Source organism: Cervus canadensis, chromosome 27 (assembly GCF_019320065.1).
Source record: "Cervus canadensis isolate Bull #8, Minnesota chromosome 27, ASM1932006v1, whole genome shotgun sequence".
In the NCBI taxonomy this organism is placed as follows: Eukaryota; Metazoa; Chordata; class Mammalia; order Artiodactyla; family Cervidae; genus Cervus; species Cervus canadensis.
This window is the reverse complement of record NC_057412.1, coordinates 48,151,175-48,171,984: the sequence shown is the minus strand read 5'-3', so window position 1 is coordinate 48,171,984 and position 20,810 is coordinate 48,151,175. Positions and strand designations below refer to the sequence as shown.

Sequence of the window (20,810 nt, the reverse complement as noted above, 5' to 3'; positions counted from 1 at the left end):
CTGCCCATTTTTCTAACAAAAAGATGCTACAAATAAATTTCAAACTTCAGCTCTGTCAAAAAAATAGGTCTCTGTATTTTCTAGTAGCAGATAAAAAGTACAGAGATCAAAAATCACATAAACACAAACATAGTTTCAACCTCTTGTCGAAAGTTTTCATCTCTCAGGAAACCCCAGCATCTACCACTTGCCTGATTTTTTATATAGCTGGTAGGAAAAGTGCTTGATACACAAGCTTTTTTTGAGACCTGTAAGGCAGTCAGTTATGCCCCCTTCCTTGTATTGGTATTTTCCAGGTCAACACTGCAAAGTACAGTAATAACATTCTGTCTTTAGCCACACCTAGAGCTACAGGGCAGAGAATTCCTCTCAAGATCATCTCTTTTGTTATTTTAACAAGGCACCGCAAAACTTTACACAACATGTAATGGGCTTGAAAGATTAAGCAGCAGGACTTGAGCTTAGAATTCTTGTTCCTGAGGTACAACAAACCCTTTCTTATGCCTCCTTTCTGCTTATCCTCTGCCTTTCTTCTTCCCCTCCCAACCAACAACTTTTCCCATCCCTGGAGTAACAGCAGAGAATTATAATACTTCAAATCTTGCAATATACTGTTAAATCAAATACTGCATTCCCGAATGAGAGAAAGATTAAGAAAAATAAGGAAAATTCTCTTTGGAAAACTCCTGAAGTAAAAGGAAACCTATGCTATCGACTATCTTTACAACTGTGGAAACTTTCAATTTTGAAAAGAAAAATAAAAAAGATACCAGTGGGCTATGGTAGCCTTCAATACTGCGCGCCTTCCTCTCTCTTTAATCTTTTTATCTGCTACCAGCTGACTCAGACGCCGACTCAGGGGCCCTTGACGACCGTTCCAAGTCTCCTAGAGCCTGCTAAGGACCATCAAGAAAGCACAACAGAAACGCCCGCGGACCCTCACTCTTTAAAATGAAGCGGCAGGAGGCGTGGCCCAACGTGCTAGGAGAACGCCACGCCCATGGGGCGGGGCTGCTTCAGACTCCGCCTCCCCAGAGGCGGGGGGAGGCGCAGGAGCCAGACGTGACGCCCTCAAGGAAGCCCGCCCTGGTTGGAGGGAATTTAGAACGCGGAGCGGGGGAAGGGGGCGGAGTCTAGTTTTCCTGTTGTCGGTGTGCCCGGGTCGCCTGGGTAACCGGCCGCGCTGGCCTGGCTGCGCCAGCGCAGGCCGCGGAGGTCTCTGGGTCAGACCTCGCGCTGGGCTCTTTCGGTCTGTTCCGTGATGGCAGCCGCCGCCGCCGCCGTGGTCACCCCGTCGGGTTTGGAGGATGAGGTGTCTCGGTCCCGCGGCGAAGGAGCGGGGGATGTGGTGGTGGAGCGGGGGCCCGGCGCGGCCTACCACATGTTTGTGGTGATGGAGGACCTGGTGGAGAAGCTGAAGTTGCTCCGCTATGAGGAGGATCTCCTCCGGAAGAACAACCTGAAGCCCCCGTCCAGGTGGGTGCCCTCGTCCCCCGAGCGCCTGGATGCCGGCTGGGCCCTGGGGAGAAGCCTTCCTCCGGCCTTTGGGGGAGCTCCGAGCGCGGGTTACCAAGCAGCAAGGAGCACTTCACCCCAAACTTGGCGACGGAGGGCCGGCTTGCTCACGGAGTTTAGACTTGGTATTTTTGTAGGGAGAGTAAAGTTTTGGAACTTCAGAAAGGACTGCAAGGCAGCTTGCCTAGAGCACTCACGCAGCTACATAAAACGCAAACTTTTTTTTTTTTTATTTCTGATTGTAAACATAATAAAAGAACCTCCTAGAAAACTCAGAAAACTTACAATGTGTAAAAAAGTACTGCAGTCACTCATGATCTCATCCTCAAAGATGAATGCCATAATCAGTTTAGATCTGTCTCTAGTTTTTGTTTTCCTTTTCGAGAATTTGTCCCTACAACTTGTAACTTTCGTACTTGACACCTTCCTGTGCATTTCATAACTGGTTAGTAAACTTGTTCACTAATTGCTGTCTTTTAAAAGACATGTCTTTGCAGTAACAGTACTTTTGGAAACTGAGGAGTGAATAGGACCAATGAAGTGACAATGGAATTATCTCTTTTTCATAGAACCTGAAGTTCTGCTCTGTTCTGTTGGGGGGAAAGTCCATCGTATTTTGAAGCCGGCTGGTATTAGTTGCTGAGGATGATGGACAGCCAGCACTTTCTCTTTAAATCAGTGTAGCCTAGTGATAGGCCTCATAAATTTTGTAGATTTCCTTCACAGTAATACTTATATAATTTTTTGTATTAAATTTTTGTGTTGTTTAATTGTGTAAGAGGCAGTTTAGTTTAAGAATCTGTAGTAGTTTCTCCAAATGGCTATACCTAAGCTCAAATTAATTTCAAATTATTTACTTTGACATTTAAACTGTCATTCCTTACTCTCTTCCAGTAACTTCCATTAGAAGATAATGTTGGCTTCATGTAAACTGCCCGTATTGCTAAGCCAGTCCATAATAGGAGAAAAGGTAGAGGAAGCAATAATGTTGCTTGATCCATGATATAAATTGTAAGATTGGAAGTTATTACTTAAATGAATAGCATAATATAAACAACATTTTCTGTTAATAAAAATGTGATTTTTTTCTCCAAGTATATTTTTCAAACGAAAATAAATTGGCTTTAAGATTCTGTTGATAACAATCTCTGTTATTTCCTCAGAAGTTCAGCAGGGTACTTTGAGTCATTGATTTGCATGGAGATATCCTAGTTTAAAGGTTCTCAAAGTATGGTGAGCAGATTAGCAACATCAGCATCACCTGGGAACTTATTAGAAGTTAATCCTACAAGCCCTTTCCTGAGTCCAGTATATCAGAAATCCTAGGGGGTGAGGCGTAGAAGTCTGTTTTTGCAGCAAGCCTTCCAGGTGATTCTGATGCCCACCTAAGTTTGAGAACTACTAATCTAGACAGCATATTAAAAAGCAGAGACATTACTTTGCCAACAAAGATCTGTCTAGTCAAGGCTATGGTTTTTCTAGTAGTCATGTATGGATGCGAGAGTTGGACTATAAAGAAAGCTGAGCACAGAAGAATTGATGCTTTTGAACTGTGGTGTTGGAGAAGACTCTTGAGAGTCCCTTGGACTGCAAGGAGGTCCAGCCAGTCCATCCTAAAGGAAATCAGTCCTGAATATTCAGTGGAAGGACTGATGCTGAAGCTGAAGCGCCAGTACTTTGGCTACCTGAAGCGAAGAGCTGACTCATTTGAAAAGACCCTGATGCTGGGAAAGATTGAAGGTGGGAGGAGAAGGGGCCGACAGAGGATGCGATGGTTGGATGGCATCACCGACTCAATGGACATGAGTTTGAGTAAACTCCAGGAGTTGGTGATGGACCAGGAAGCCTGGTATGCTGCAGTCCATGGGGTCGCAAAGAGTCGGACATGACTAAGCAACTGAACTGAACTGTCCTGGGTCTACAGTATCTTATCAGTATCCATTCCTCTGTCCTGGAGTTGTTATCAGCTAATAAGGAAAAAAAATGAATTATTAGCAGTGGGTGAACATATACCTACTTGGAAGGACTTTATGGCCTTTTTTTCCCTCCCAGATGTTATCTTCTAGAACATTTAAACTTATCCTACAGGAAAAAAAATTGGGAAGAAAAAAAAAACTGGAAAAAAAATCAGGAAGGAGTAGATTGCTGATTCTTATGAAAAATAGTTATTTATAAATCTAATTATAAACAATAGTAATAGCTTCACATTAAAGCAAAATAAGGTCTTTGATCAAAGTAACAAATGCTGTGGCTTGCAGGTTTTATTCCTTATAAGTTTAGGTGTCAATCATGTTGGTCCTCAAGGCTATTTTTAGGAGGCAGGGGCTTTAGCCTAAAGTTCACAAATGTTTGTTTGACTGGGGATATGTTACACAGGCAGTAGTTCTTAATCCTGGCTGAACCTTAGAACATCTAGGAAGCTTTTGAAACATATCTACTCTGGACTTCACTCCCAAAAGTTTTGATTTAATTTGTGAGATAAGAAGCAATGTTTAGTCAGGTAGCAGTAGTTTAACAAGCTCTTCAAGTGATTCAGCCAACTGAGAACAGTATACAGTATACAGCCAATTTGAGAACAACTGTTTAACATGGTGGGTAGGTTAGAAACAGTAAGTAAAGATTAACAGTGACACTGTATAAAAAGTAAAAATACATAGTAACACGATCTTTATTTTAAACTCCAAGAGCCTCTTAAATTTCAAATTACCATTTCAGGAGATATTCTCTTATTAATTATCCTGACGCATACATGATTTTGTTCAAAGTTCTACATTCATCAGTGCATTTTCTGGGTTAAAGTCTTTGAACTAGTATTTTGTGTCCAGTAGAAATTGCCCTTATCCTGTTGGTTAAAATCTTTAATATAAGAGTGTGGTGGGTTACTAGAAACCTCAGAGTGAATTGTCAGTGTCTTTTGATGTTAAAGTCATTGGGACAAAAAATCCTTTGGCAGTTTAGGATTTTGCTCCTTTAGCTACTGTGGACTTGTTTGCAATATTTCATATTCTGCTCTCCTCCTTTGTTTTGGAACAGACACTATTTTGCACTGCCTACCAATCCCGGGGAACAGTTCTACATGTTTTGCACCCTTGCTGCCTGGCTGATTAACAAGGCGGGACGCCCTTTTGAGCAGCCTCAAGAATATGATGACCCTAATGCAATAATATCTAATATACTATCTGAGCTTCGATCGTTTGTAAGTATAAACAACTGCCTTCTTTCTGCATGTTTGCAAGTTAGGACATTTTTAATACTGATAATTCAGCAACATAAATGCTAGCCTTTTAGAAGAATTCTCTGTGAATAACTGTCTGTGTGTGTGTTCAGTGTGTGTTCATTATTGATGTTGATATGTCTCAGAGATGAGTTTATGGATACTTAGTTCTCCTTCTAAAAAATGATTAAAAACTAGAAAGCTGAAACACTGTATTTTGAAAAGGAACTTTGATTTAATAAACCATGATAGCAGTGGTACTTTTCATTTCTGACTTTTCCTGGGGACAAGCAGTAAGAATTTTTGGCACATGCATTATTAATTTTTGACAAGTGAATCACTTCATCCTTCACATAGTTCTTCAACAATATGATACCAACCTAGTGGTTTTGCTGATTTTTCACCCTAATAACATAAGTGATTTGTTCTGCTGTCATGAGGTTATTGCCTTTTAGTTTGATACTATTGCCATTTAACTTGATACTTTTGACAAGAAAACATCTTCATTTTCCTTTTGTATTTATGTACCAATGGATTTTTAAAAGAAGGCTAAAGAGATGGATTTCTGAGAAGCAATGTAATTACAGTTATTTTAAATCATTTGAAGAATCAAGAAGTGATACATTTATTCAGCAGTACTTTGCTTAAAATATTTTGACATTTGCAATATAAATAACAAATAATACCCAGTTTATCTTTTGTATTCCAGGGAAGAACTGCAGATTTTCCTCCTTCAAAATTAAAGTCGGGTTATGGAGAGCATGTATGCTATGTCCTTGACTGTTTAGCTGAAGAAGCATTAAAATATATTGGTTTCACTTGGAAAAGGTAAAAATTACCCAACCTGGCAATAGTAATTTTATGTGCATAGCTTTTTCTTCTAACTGTTCAGAGCTATTTAACTGAACTGATAGGAAGTATTTCCTCTTGAGCGTTAAACTGAAAATGCCACAGGTAATTAGAAAAGTCAGTACAGACAAATTGGAATGTCTAGTATCTTCAAAACCAGATCTGCTACTGTGCCCCTTCCCAATCCAAATATATAATTATTAAAGATTTAACTATAACTATATCCTAGTCAATTTAGTATATTTTTTTGAAGTTTCTTTGAATATATTTATTTATACAAGCGAAGATAGTATATACATGGGAAGTAACTGATAGCCTACAAATTTAAGGAAAAAAATGAAAATTAATAGAGTATTTCAAGTGGGATTTTCTTCCTTTGTTTATAGTGATGAGGCAATTATAGTGCTAAAGAAGACACTGTGTTAGATATTGTTCATTACTTTCTCTGACCTGTGGTTTGTTTATATTGTTTATATTTGTTTCTGTTGCCATATCTTTCCCATGGTATTAAAGTCATTTGTTTACAGATCTGGGTTTCTTTCTAGAAATTATGAAATCTTTGTATGGCAGTTAGCATAGCATTTGGTATATCATAGATACTCAATAAATGTTGACCACATGGATGAGGAGATAAAATATTTAGAAACTGTCAATTTGTATAGGTTATAATTAGAAAATATATAAATTTTGTCTTTTGGAGATTGAGATTATTGATAGGCTAAAAATTGTGGAAGGCATTATTTAGGTAAAAACATGAGAAAATAGTGATTTTGGATTAGAACTAATTTTTTAGAAAGGTGTATATATTATTTCTATATTTTAATGTATTAGAGAAGGAAATGGCAACCCACTCCAGTATTCTTGCCTGGGAAATCCCTTGGACAGAAGAGCCTCGTAGGCTACAGTTCATGAGACTGCAAAAAAGTTGGGCACAATTTAGCAACTAAACAACAGATTTTAATGTATATCCAATTACATTAACTCAGGAAAACAATCTACTCTCTATTAATGAATACTTTTAAAAACTTACTTGACTTAGGTTATCATCAAGTTGAACCATATGAAATTACAGATATTCATCTATTTTTTAATTAAAAAAGAGTGGCAATTGCATATGCTCCAACTCAAACATTAGGACTTAGTGCAGTAAGGAGAATGAGTATATGATCCACATTACTTTCTTGTTAGATTCTATGAAAAGTTATGAGATATCCTACATTTGTAATTTTTACAAATTTTTAAATGTATTGCCCAATGGATTCTAAATTCAGGAGCTATTAGTATTTCAACTACTATTTAATTTGGTACTTCCTTTGTTTCTTAGCATATCTTATTCTTGGCCACATATTGTAATTTGGATAATTTCTAGGGACCATATATACATGGAGAGGGAAGGAGGAGGGAACATTGAAAATCACATTAGAAAAACATTGAAAATCAGAATTACATATCAGCTATGTGATATGTAAGTGACAAGTTACATGTTTGTATATGATTATTTTATATGTTTAAATATGCTAAAATAAACCCTAGAAAACATAGAAATCCTAGGAAAATATTGCCTTTAAGATATAATCTAATTCTAATTAGTAAAAACAAAAATAGGAAATTTATCAATTTAAGATTGGTTTGGTGTGTAGTACTTTCCTTCCTTCATATTAAATGTCAATTTTTGTTTTTTGTTAACCTTTCTGAGATATGGATTTTTATAAGTTTCCAGAAATAAATGTAAATACTTCTGAATATTTTTAATATGGGAAATATGTGTCATTAATCCTTTTTTAAAGCATTAAAAATTTCAGTATCTAATGGAGGATTATTTAACTTAATTTCAATATACAGTCATTAAAAGGAAAGAGAAATAGAAACAATAAAGAAGCGTAACAGCACATACATCACCAAATTAGGCCAACCAACATCCAGAACTTAAACAGCATGCTGGGAAGTTCCAAATAATAGCAGCCTGGAGTCCCAACTGGGAAAAGTATGTCCACTCCACAGCCGAGACTTCAAATTGCAGTTTCAGGGGCTTTTGCTTATGATCCCAGGGTGCAAACTAATATTATCATCAGTATGTGTGCAAAAATGAAGCTCGGTTTTATGTGAACACTTTTACAGTGCTGTTTGTTTTATCTTACGAGTCACAGGATTCCATTACACCCTGGGCACGGTTGGCCAGGCCTCCAGGAGCTCAAGAATTCCAGGGCCACTCCCTTTCTTATTTAAAGTGCTGCCTGACTAGCTGTGCTTACAGACAACCATGGAATATAGGCTATGGCCAGGCACATCAGAAGCAAGGTCAGAGACTTGCTCTCTCGTGCTTCTGAAGCCTGAACCAAAGCTTCCTCCGTTTTAATTTCCTTAATAGCCTCAGGATTGTTTATACTTAAGAGCATGGGAATAAGGCAAAATAACATGAACAGTCTTGTTAATTTTATAGGTCAAATAACAATTCCAAACAGTCAAAAGAAACAAAAAAACAAGCAATGAGTTAAACAATGGAAAAAACCATTTCTGAGTGATAGGGGATGTAGTAAAGGAAAAGTCCCACCATGAGTGAGAGGTATATTTTTGTACATTAACTCCTATATCCATTAACTTATCAGCTATGATAGCAGTAAAACCGTAAAATATTCTATCAGTATACAATTGTGTTTTCCTATGCTCAGATGGTAAGGAGTCTGCCTGCAATGCAGGAGACCTGGGTTCGATCCCTGGGTTGCAAAGATCCCCTGGAGGAGGGCATGGCAACGTACGCCAGTATTCCTGCCTAGAGAATCCCCAAGGACAGAGGAGCCTGGTGGGCTACATTCCATGGGGTCGCAAAGAGTCGGACACTACTGAGCGACTAAGCACAGCTTATGAAATCTTCTAATACTTTTGTTCCTTGCAAAATCTTATGTAGGGGTTCTAAGGAAAAGCTAATATTAGGAACAAAGTAGGAAATAACATTGAATTTGGTAACACCTAAATTTTCATGGCGGGGGTGGGCAGGAATAATAGGTGGTCCTCTTCCAATATAAAAGATCAACATGTATTAAGTATCCAGAGAGAGGGATTCCTAAGTGATACATGGAGCTAATGTTTACATCATCAGTTATAATACTAATTGAGGAGTGATTTCAAAAAACATAGGTTTTAGGGAAAACAGTCCATTCATAATAGTTGATGGAGTTCTCCAATATGCAGGGTTCCCCAAATGCAAGAAGTTGTTCCACATCACAGTCTATCATTAGCCTTGTCATAATCTATCAGTAAGTGGGTGCAACTATTAAAGTAACACATGACATTGGCATATAATCTTTGTGTTCAAGGCTTGAGCTATATCTTTACCAATGGGATGTGTTCTAGCAGACAGATAAATTTTGTCCACAGAAAGGCAGTTAAGAAAGGACAGGCCTTGTTTACTGGACAAGTGAAGTTATCCTGAGCTCGAGGTCCAGCTCAGGTTCCTCCAGCTGAAGATTATCCTATAGCTTTCTTCTTATTTGCTTTTAATCGAGGCATATCCTTGAAGGTTGAGGCGTGAATGACAGTCCACAATACAGTCAGGCTTCTGAGAATAACCTATTCATGAGATTCACAGTGGTTTAATGGCACGTTTTTCTTGCCTGGGAATCATCACTAATACAGTATTACCCTTCCCCTAAGCAATCACATCAGCCTGTGTGGGAGGACCACTAGGTTGTACTCAGACTTCAGCTCCAATAGCGTGTATTTCTTTTTTTTAAAGATCATTATATAGTCCAGTTGTTTTTAAACATGACTGCTCATTAGAATCACATCTGGAACTTTGGAGAAAAAACAGTAGCTGGGCATTTCTATTTTTTCAAAAAATTCCAAGATAATTCTAATGTGCATCTGGATTTTAAAAAGTGATTACAGGTTTTCCTATTAAATGGTAGTTTTAGTGATATAGAATTCTGTTGACCAGTCATGATGCAGTGGTATTAAAAGGGATAATAGTTAAATAATCACAATCACAATAGTAGATGACTTGTATCAGTTTTCATAATCAATAGCCAGACAAAAAATAAAAGATAATTACAATTGCAAGCCATAATGGAAACATGCTTAACCTAACAATATATAATAATTACATACAATCTAGAGGGTTAAGGAGACTGATGAGGTAAGTGGAAGTGCATGCATGCCCATGTTTTCATCCACCAGCCAGTCTCTGTACTTTGGTATTTAATCCATTTACATTTAAGATAATTACTGATCTGTATGATCCTGTTGGAGATTTCCCTGTAGCTCAAATGGTAAAGAATATGCCTGTGAGGAAGGAGACCAGGGTTCAGTCCCTGGATTGGGAAGTTTCTCTGGAGGAGGGAATGGCAGTCCACTCCAGTATTCTTGCCTGGAGAATTCCATGGGCAGAGAAGCCTGGCAGGCTACAGTTCACGATGTCACAAAGAGTCAGACACGACTGAGTGACTAACACAACATGATCCCGTTACCATTTTCTTAAATGTTTTGGGTTTATTTTCTGTAGATCTTTTCCTTCTCTTGTGTGTCCTTCCTAGAGAGGGTCCTTTAGCAGTTGTAAATAAAGCTGGTTTGATGGTGCTGAATCCTCTTCACTTTTGCTTGTCTGTAAAGCTTTAGATTTCTCCATCAAATCTGAATGAGAACCTTGCTGGGTAAAGTATTCTTGGTTGTAGGTTCTCTTCTGTTTTTAGTGCTTTAAATGTATATGGCAAAAAAAAAATATGCCACTCCTATCTGTCTCCTAGAGTTTCTGTTTAGAAATCAGTTGATAACCTTATGGGAGCTTGCTTGTAAGTAATTTGTCACTTTTCCCTTGTTGCTTTTAATATTTTATCTTTGTCTTTAATTTTTTTGTCATTTTGATTACTATGTGTCTTGGTGTGTTCCTCCTTGGGTTTATTGTGCCTGAGGCTTTCTGTGGTTGCTTCCTGAACTTGTTTGACTGTTTCCTTTCCCGTGTTAGGGAAGTTTTCAGCTATTATCTCTCCAAATATTTCCTTGAGTCTTCTCTCTCTCTCTTCTCCTTCTGGGGCCCCTATAATGTGAATGTTGGTACATTTAATGTTGCCCCAGAGGTCTCTTAGGCTGTCTTTATCTCTTTTCATTCTTTTTTCTATATTCTGTTTTATAGCAGTAATTTCCACCATTCTTTCTTCCAGGTCACTTATCCATTCTTCTGCCTCAGTTATTCTGCTGTTGATTCCTTTTAGTGTATTGTTCATCTCTGTTCGTTTGTTCTTTAGTTCTTCTAGGGCTTCGGTAAAGATTTCTTGCATCTTCATTCTTTTTCTGAGATCTTCCTAGATCATCTTCTCTATCATTACTCTGAATTCATTTTCTAGAAAGTTGCCTATCTCTACTTCATTTAGTTGTTTTTCTGGAGTTTTATCTTGTCCCTTCATCTGGGATGTAACCCTCTTCCTTTCCATTTTGATTAACTCTCTGTTATGTGGTTTTTTTCATCCTGGTAGATGCAGGATTGTAGTTCTTCTTGCTTCTTCTGCTTGCCCTCTGGTGGATGAGGCTAAGAGGCTTGTGTGAGCTTCTTGATGGGAGGGACTGGCAGTGGGAAAAATTGGGTCTTGCTCTGGTAGACAGGGCCCAGCTCAGTAGAACTTTAATCTGATTGTCTGCTGAGGGGTAGAGCTGCATTCCCTCTCTGTTAATTGTTTGGCCTGAGGCACCCCAGGCCTGGAGTCTGTAGGCTCTATGTTAGGGTTAAGGGAGCTCTCCAAGAGGACTCACCCAAGGGGCACCTCCCACGACTGCTGCTGTGAGTCCCCCGTCCCCACAGTAAACCATGACTGACACACGCCTCCAAAGAAGACACGTCAACACTGGCAGAGTCTGTTTCAGTCTCCATGGCGTTACTGCTCCTTTCCCGGGGGCCCTGGTGTGCAGAGGATTTTGTTTCTGTTTTCCAACAGTGGAGTCTATTTCCCCCACTCCTGTGAAAGTCCTATAATCAAATTGTGCTGGCCCTCAAAGTCAGATTCCCAGGGGATTCCTAATCCCTTTGCTGGATCCCCAGGCTGGGAAGCCTACCTTGGGGCTCAGAACTTTCACAGAAGTAGGAGAACTTGGTTGGTATTATTGTTCTCCAGTTTGTGTGTTACCCACCCAGGGGTTATAGGATCTTATTTTATCATTATTACACCCCTCCTACCATCTCGTTGTGGTTTCTCCTTTGTCTTTGGATGTGGGGTATCTTTTTCTGGTGGGTTCCAGCGTTCTGTTGATGGTAGTTTAAGAGCTAGTTCCAATTTTGGTGCCCTCACAGGATGAGATAACTGCACATCCTGCTGCTCTGGCATCTTGATTCAATATTATGTGTCATTAATCTTAGTGGAGAAATAAGTGTTCAATTCTTCCTTTTACTTTCCACCACAAGAGACGACTCTACACATGGACATCACCAGGTGGTCAATACCAAATCAGATTGATTATATTCTTTGCAGCCAAATATGGAGAAGCTCTATACAATCAGCAAAAACAATACCGGGAGCTGACCGTGGCTCAGATCATGAGCTCCTTATTGCCAAATTCAGACTTAAATTGAAGAAAGTAGGGAAAACCACCAGACCATTCAGGTATGACCTAAATCAAATCCCTTATGATTATACAGTGGAAGTGAGAAATAGATTTAAGGGACTAGATCTGATAGACAGAGTGCCTGGTGAACTATGGATGGAGGTTCGTGACATTGTACAGGAGACAGGGATCAAGACCATCCCTAAGAAAAAGAAATCAAAAAAGCAAAATGTCTGTCTGAGGAGGCCTTAGAAATAGCTCTGAAAAGAAGAGGAGCAAAAAACAAAGGAGAAAAGGAAAGATATTCCCGTTTGAATGCAGAGTTCCAAAGAATAGCAAGGAGAGATAAGAAAATGATCTTCAGTGATCAATGCAAAGAAATAGAGGAAAGCAATAGAATGGGAAGGACTAGAGATCTCTTTAAGAAAATTAGAGATACCAAGGGAACATTTCATGCAAGATAGGCACAATAAAGGACAGAAATGGTGTGGAACCTAACAGAAGCAGAAGCTATTAAGAAGAGGTGGCAAGAGTACACAGAAGAACTGTACAAAAAAGATCTTGATAACTCAGATAACCACGATGGCATGATCACTCACCTGGACCCAGACATCCTGGAATGTGAAGTCAAGGGGGCCTTAGGAAGCATCACTATGAACAAAGCTAGTGGAGGTGATGGAATTCCAGTTGAGCTATTTCAAATCCTAAATGATGATGCTATGAAAGTGCTGCACCCAATATGCCAGCAAATTTGGAAAACTCAGCAGTGGCCACACTGCTGGAAAAGGTCAGTTTTCATTCCAATCCCAAAGAAAGGCAATGCCAAAGAATGCTCACAAACTACCGCACATTTGCATTCATCTCACACACTAACAAAATAATGCTCAAAATCCTCCAAGCCAGGCTTCAACAGTAGGTGAATCGAGAACTTCCAGATGTTAAAGCTGGATTTAGAAAAGGTAGAGGAACCACAGATCAGATTGCCAACATCTGTTGGATCATCAAAAAAGCAAGAGAGTTCCAGAAAAACATCTGCTTTATTGACTCTGCCAAAGCCTTTGACTGTGTGGATCACAACAAACTGGAAAATTCTTAAAGAGATGGGATATACCATCTCTTTACCAGACCACCTTACCTGCCTCTTGTGAAACCTGTATGCAGGTCAAGAAGCAACAGTGAGAACTGGACATGGAACAATAGACTGGTTCCAAATTGGGAAAGAAGTATGTCAAGGCTGTTTATTATCACCTTGCTTATTTAACTTATATGCAGAGTACATCATGATAATGCTGGGCTGGATGAAGCACAAGCTGGAATCAAGATTGACAGGAGAAATATCAATAACTTCAGATATGCAGATGACACCACCCTTATGGTAGAAAGGGAAGAAGAACTAAAGAGCCTCCTGATGAAAGTGAAAGAGGAGAGTGAAAAAGTTGGCTTAAAACTCAACATTCAGGAAACTAAGATCATGGCCTCTGGTCCCATCACTTCATGGCAAATAGATGGAGAAAGAGTGGAAACAGTGTCAGACTTTATTTTGGAGGGCTCCAAAATCACTGCAGATGGTGAATGCAGCCATGCAATTGAAAGGCACTTGCTCCTTGGAAGAAAAGCTATGACCAACCTATTCAGCATATTAAAAAGTGGAGACATTACTTTGCCAACAAAGGTCTGTCTAGTTATAGTCAAAGCTATGGTTTTTCTAGTAGGCAAGTATGGATGTGAGAGTTGGACTATAAAGAAAGCTGAGCACAGAAGAATTGATGCTTTTGAACTGTGTTGTTGGAGAAGACTCTTGAGAGTCCCTTGGACTGCAAGGAGGTCCAACCAGTCAATCCTAAAGGAAATCAGTCCTGAATATTCAGTGGAAGGACTGATGCTGAAGCTGAAGCTTCAATACTTTGGCCACCAGATGTGAAGAACTTACTCATTAGAAAGACCCTGATGCCGGAAAAGATTGAAGGTGAGAGAAGAAGGGGCCAGCAGGATGAGATGGTTGAATGGCATCACCACCTTGGTGGACATGAGTTTGAGCAAGCTCCAGGAGTTGGTGATGCACAGGGAAGCTTGGCCTGCTGCAGTCCATGGGGTCGCAAAGAGCCTGACACAACTGAGTGACTGAACTGAACCAAAGTCTGCATATAAATTAAATAATCAGAAGCAGATATTTTTCTGGAACTCCTTTGCTTTCTCCATTCTCCATTATCCAGCAAATGTTGGCAATTATCTCTCATTCCTCTGCCTCTTTGAAACCTAGCATATTCGTCTGTAAGTTTTTGATTCACATATTGCTAAAGCCTAGGTTGAAATATTTTGAGCATTCTCTTTCTAGCATGTGAAACGAGAGCAGTTGTGTGGTAGTTTGATCACGTACATGTGAGATGAGCGCAGTTGTACCATAGTTGTATGGCACTGCCCTTCTTAGGGATTGGAGTGAAAACTGACCTTTTCCAGTCCTGTGCCCATCGCTGAGTTTTCCAAATTTGTTGACATGTAGAGTGCAGCACTGTAACAGCATCGTGTTTTAGGATTTTAAGTAGCTAACAGGAATTCTGTCATCTCCACCAGCTTTGTTAATAATAATGCTTTCTAAGAGTCACTTGACTTCACACTCAGGATTTGTGGCTCTACATGAGTGACCACACCATCCATGGTTACCTGGATCATTAAAAGCTTTTTTGTATAGTTCTTCTGTGTACTTCTACCATCTCTTCTTAGTATCTTCTGCTTTTGTTAGGTCCTTAACTTTTCTGTCTTTTATTGCTCCATCCTTGTATGATTTGTTTTCTTGATATCTCCAGTTTTCCTGAAGAGATCTCTAGTCTTACCCATTCTGTTGTTTTCCCCTCTTTCTTTTCATTGTTCACTTAAGAAGGACTTCTTATTTCTCACTGATACTCTCTGGAACTCTGCATTCAAAAATATACTCTGTTGGGTATATCTTTCCCTTTCTTCCTTGCTTTCACTTCTCTTTCCTCAGCTATTTGTAAAGCCTCCTCAACCATTTTGCTTTTTTTCTTTTCTTTTTCTTTGGGGTGGTTTTGGTCAGTGCCTCCTGCACAATGTCACAAATTTCCATCCATAGTTCTTCAGGCACTCTGTATATCAGATCTAATCCCTTGAATCTATTTATCACCTCTGCTGTACAGACATAAGGGATTTGATTTAGGTCATACCTGAATGGCCTAGTGGTTTTCCCTACTTTCTTCTATTTAAGTCTGACTTTTGCAGTAAGGAGCTCACGATCTGAGCCACAGTCAGCTCCTGGTCTTGTTTTTGCTGACTGTATAGAGCTCCTCCATTTTTGGTTGCAAAGAACAGCCCGAGTCATCTGTTATATTGTTGAAAAAGGGTGTTTGCTATGACCAGCACACTCTTTTGACAAAACTCTGTTAGCCTTTGTTCTGCTTCATTTTGAACTCCAAGGCCATACTTGCCTGTTATTCTGGGTATGTCTTGACTTCCTAATTTTGCATTCCAATCCCCTATGATGAATAAGACATCTTTTTTTGGTGTTCCAGAAGGTGTTGTAGGTCTTCATAGAGCAGGTCAACTTCAGCTTCTTCAGCATCAGTGGTTGGGGCATAGACTTGGATTACTGTGATGTTGAATGACTTGCCTTGAAAATAAATCTATAACATTTGTTGTTCTTGAGTTTTTACTGAAGTGTTGCATTTTGAACTCTTGTTGACTAGCAGGGCTACTCCATTTCTTCTAAGGAATTATTGGTAGATACAGTGATCCTCTATATTAAAGTCACCTATTCCTGTCCATTCCTGATTCCTGAGATGTAGATGTTCAATCTTGCCATCTCCTACTTGACCTCACAAGATGGTAAGTTGACCAAGCCCAGTTTACCATGCTTCATGAGACAAACATTCCAGGTTCCTATCAGTGTTGTTCTTTACAGCATCAGACTTTACTTTTACCACCAGACACATCCACAGCTATGCATCATTTTTGCTTGGCCCAGCCACTTCCCTCTTTTTGGCGCTAATAGTAATTGCCCTCCTTTCTTCTCCAGTAGCATAATGGATACCTTCTCACCTGGGGCGTTTATCTCCCAGTGTCCTATCTTTGTGCCTTTTCACACTGTTCACGGGGTCTCAAGGCAAGAATACCGGAGTGGTTTGTCATTTCCTCCTCCAGTGTACCATGTCTTCTCAGAACTCTGCATTATGACCTGTCCATCTTGGGTGGCCCTGCACGGCTTGATTCACAGCTTCTTTGAGTTATGCAAAGCCCCTTTGTCACAGCAAGACTGTGATCCGTGAAGGGATGTTAGATATATGGTGTGAAAAGTAGGATTCATGCAAGAAAACGTTGCAAAGTCTATGTAATAATAATTATAACAGTCCTGAATAGCTAATATTTAGGTAATAAGGTAAGAAAAATATCTTAACAGGTTTAGGCAAAGTATTAATTTTCTTAATATACACAAAAGCAGAGGGCATTGATAGGCATTTCTCTGAAAACCACATAACCAGTTAAAACATGAAAAGGCATTCAACCACTCTCATGTGAAAGAAATGCAATTAAAACAAGAGTGGGATTTTTTTCCCTTAGATGATTGTCAAAAATTGAAGTTTGTTTACCATATTGGCAAATGTATGGAAGAGCCATCACTGCTGTTGGGAGTTTAAATTAGGGTGACATTTTAGAAGTTGTTTTTAGTAAAATTGAACAAAATAATAAAATATACACAGTTGTTGGCCCAGCCTTTATACTTGATGTATAAGGATGATCTTTGCAGTATTGTCTAGTAAGGAAACTAAAATTAATCTCAATGTTCATCCACAGGTTGCTAGTTATATTGCTATGGTACTGCTGCTCAAATGAATAGAGCGCAGGTGTGTTAAGAGAGAGCTGGCGTGAGGGCAAGAGAGAGAGGGGCGAGGAGGCCGAGAGAGATGCACATTGACCTTTGACCAGTGCGGGGTTAAGGATGTGGGGAGCCCACGTGTAACTCAGCATACTTGAGCTGCACTCAGGCGCTCAGCTGTGTCTTTGCGACCCCGTGGACTGAGCTCACCAGTCTCCTCTGTCCTTTGGATTTTCCAGGCAAGAATCCTGGAGTGGGCAGGGCTTCCTTATAAGCTATTCCTCCGTATCCACAGTTCCATATCTGTAGATTCAACCTACCAGGAATCATGTAATAGTATTTACGATAGACAGAAAAAAATTATGTCAAATAGACCCACACAGTTAAAACCTATGTTGTTCATGTACTGTATATGTACTTACATATGGTATGTTAGTAAGTAAAGAAAGTAGGTTGGCTAATAGTACACATGGTACCATCCCATTCGTGTATTACTTAAATCTTTAAGTTTAGAATTACACATTTTTGCTTCTTTACATAGAGAGTTTCAGAAAGGTACATGAAACATTTAACAGTGATTAAGGGGAGAAGGGCAGGTAAAAAAGAACCAGCACTGGCGTAGAGTGGGGAGGATCCTTAATCCTCACGATGTACCTTTTGCCATGCTGAAATGTTCTGTTTTTCACTCTCATCTCATGTCAAGCTTTATTATTTCAGACCAGCATACCCAGTGGAAGAATTAGAAGAAGAAACTGTTGCAGAAGATGATGCAGAATTAACATTAAATAAAGTAGATGAAGAATTTGTGGTATGTGTATAGCTGAACTTTTTTGTCCATTTTCACCTTTGTATCCATTTCCCTTCTCTTAATTCCCCTAGACTTCCATTTTCTGGAATGTAGTTTATTTCATTGTTTCTAGATTTTAAAAAAAAAAAAAGCTGTTGAATGCAGTGCCAAATATCAGTTATTTAAACCTTTGGTTAAATTAATTCTCATGTTCACTAATGATTGTGGTGTGAGTTTAGCAGAGGTTCTTCAAATATAGACAAAAAATAGTCGACCACTAGTTATACAGGTAAACAGTTTGTTAACCATTTGTGATCTTAAATAGACCATAAATAATAGAGAATTTAGAAGACAGCCATAGACTTTTGAATTAATACAGTCTGCTTCCTAGGAATACCATTCATTTCTCAGGAACTCCTTTATGCTTCTGAAATTAAGATGACTACTACCCTACCCTTCAGGAACATTAAAAAATACTTATAAATATCAACATTATTTAAGTTGTTTGTCAACCTCTGGGTATATCCTCATTCTTAAAATTCTATCTATAGTGTGAAATTAAATGATCATGTCTGGACTGGACTAGGAGAATGGTAGAGAAAAAGAGTTCTTCCTCAGAACCAGAGATGAGTTGACGCTGGTATTTTAGAAAGTGTATATATGATTTAAAATGAAAATGGCAGAGAAGGAAAATATTACAGTATATTTTACTGTCATAGACCAATTACATTTTTCAGGTGATTTTTTTTTAATCAATAGATAAGATGTACATTTTGTATTTTAACTTAAAAGTAATTTATTATGCTACTATAGGCTGCAAAGATATTAATCACTGCATTATTTTATAGTGAATACTGAAAATAACCATCAAATAAATTAGACATATCCATATAGTAGAATGTCACATAGCCATTAAAAGAAATGTTTACAAAGAAATGTTAGTGACATGGAGATGATAACATATTACATACACAAACTCAACTATGTAAAATACACAGAAAAACAGTTAACACCAATATATTAACATTAGTTATATGTGGGTAGAAGGATCATGGATGATTGTTTTCTCGTCTATGCTTTCTATATTTAAAGTTTTTAATGTATTTTATCAGTAGTATAAATATTTTAAACCATATATGTTAGAAAGATGACTGCTATTGTAAACAGTGCTGCGATGAACATTGGGGTGCACGTGTCTCTTTCAATTCTGGTTTCCTCAGCGTGTATGCCCAGCAGTGGGATTGCTGGGTCTATGGCAGCAATAGACTGCCATAGACCAGTCTGCCATGATAGGTCTATGATGGCAGTTCTATTTCCAGTTTTTTAAGGAATCTCCATACTGTTCTCCATAGCGGCTGTACTAGTTTGCATTCCCACCAACAGTGTAAGGGGGTTCCCTTTTCTCCACACCCTCTCCAGCATTTATTGCTTGTAGACTTTTTGATAGCAGCCATTCTGACTGGCGTGAGATGGTACTTCATTGTGGTTTTGATTTACATTTCTGTGATAATGAGTGATGTTGAGCATCTTTTCATGTTTGTTAGCCATTTGTATGTCTTTGGAGAAATGTCTCTTTAGTTCTTTGGCCCATTGTTTGATTGGGTTGCTTATTTTTCTGGAATTGAGCTGCATGAGCTGCTTGTATATTTTTGAGATTAACCCTTTTTCAGTTGCTTCATTTGCTGTTATTTTCTCCCAATCTGAAGGCCGTCTTTTCACCTTGCTTATAGTTTCCTCTGTTGCACAAAAGCTTTTAAGTTTAATTAGGTCCCATTTGTGTATTTTTGCTTTTATTTCCAGTACTCTGGGAGGTGGGTCATAGAGGATCTTGCTGTGATTTATGTCGGAGAGTGTTTTGCCTATGTTCTCCTCTAGGAGTTTTATAGTTTCTGGTCTTAGATTTAGATCTTTAATCCATTTTTAGTTTATTATTGTGTATGGTGTTAGAAAGTGTTCTAGTTTCATTCTTTTACAGGCGGTTGATGAGTTTTCCCAGCACCACTTGTTAATGGGATTGACTTTTCTCTATTGTATATTTTTGCCTCCTTTGCCAAAGATAAGGTGTCCATAGGTGTGTGGATCTATCTCTGAGCTTTCTATTTTGTTGCCTTTGTCTATATTTCTGTCTTTGTGCCAGTACCATACTGTCTTGATGACGATAGCTTTGTAGTATAGCCTGAAGTCAGGCAGGTTGAGCCCTCCAGTTCCATTCTTCTTTCTCAAGGTTGCTTTGGCTATTTGAGGTTTTTTGTATTTCCATACAAATAGGACATGGAAGCATCATAGATGTCCATTGGCAGACAAATGGATAAGAAAGTTGTGGTACATAAACACAATGGAATATTACTCAGCTATTAGAAAGAATGCATTTGAATCAGTTCTAATGAGGTGGATGAAACTGGAACCTATGATACAGAGTGAAGTTAGTCAGAAAGAAAAACACCAATACAGTTTCTTAATGCATATATATGGAATTTAGAAAGATGGTAAGAATGACCCTATATGTGAGACAGCAAAAGAGACACAGATATAAAGAACAGACTTTTTGACTCTATGGGAGAAGACGAGGGTGGGATGTTTGAGAGAATAGCATTGAAACATGTATTTTACCATATGTGAAACAGAGGACCAGTCCAAGTTCGATGCATGAAACAGGGCACTCAAAGCTGGTACACTGGGACAACCCAGAGGGATGGGGTGGGGAGGGAGGTGGGGGAGGGATTCGGGTTGGGGGACACATATACACCCATGGCTGACTCATGTCAATGTATGGCAAAAACCACCAAGTATTGTATAGTAATTAGCCTCCAGTTAAAATAAATAAATTGATTTTTTAAAAAAAGATGACTACTATGTATAGAAAGAAATAGACCATTGTAAAACCGATCAGTTTAAAAGATATCTTTCTTAATGTGATAAATTTTTAAATTTAAGGTAAAAATGTAGTCATTCATGTGATTATTGAGCACCTGTTATGTAGCAAGCTCTGGGCAAGACCCTGGTGGAGCTGCATGTACAGAAATTCAGAGGAAGGAGGGAGCTTAGCACGATCAAGGAGCTGAGAGAAAACCGTTGTGGCCAGCTCTCCTGAGTGA

The 20,810-nt window shown here is 38.8% G+C and overlaps 1 protein-coding gene across 2 annotated transcripts in view; it reads left to right on the top strand.

Annotated features, from left to right (window-relative positions):
* The first annotated feature begins 1,129 nt into the window (after positions 1–1,129).
* The window catches only part of IFT57 (intraflagellar transport 57), a 74,859-nt gene continuing 55,178 nt past the window's right edge, over positions 1,130–20,810 (top strand). For both annotated transcript variants that reach the window (XM_043448917.1, XM_043448916.1), the window contains exons 1-4: positions 1,130–1,476; positions 4,549–4,711; positions 5,439–5,557; positions 17,646–17,736. In XM_043448917.1, the coding sequence (XP_043304852.1) occupies positions 1,262–1,476; positions 4,549–4,711; positions 5,439–5,557; positions 17,646–17,736 (588 nt within the window). In that variant the 5' untranslated portion in view covers positions 1,130–1,261. The remainder of the gene's footprint in view (positions 1,477–4,548; positions 4,712–5,438; positions 5,558–17,645; positions 17,737–20,810) is intronic.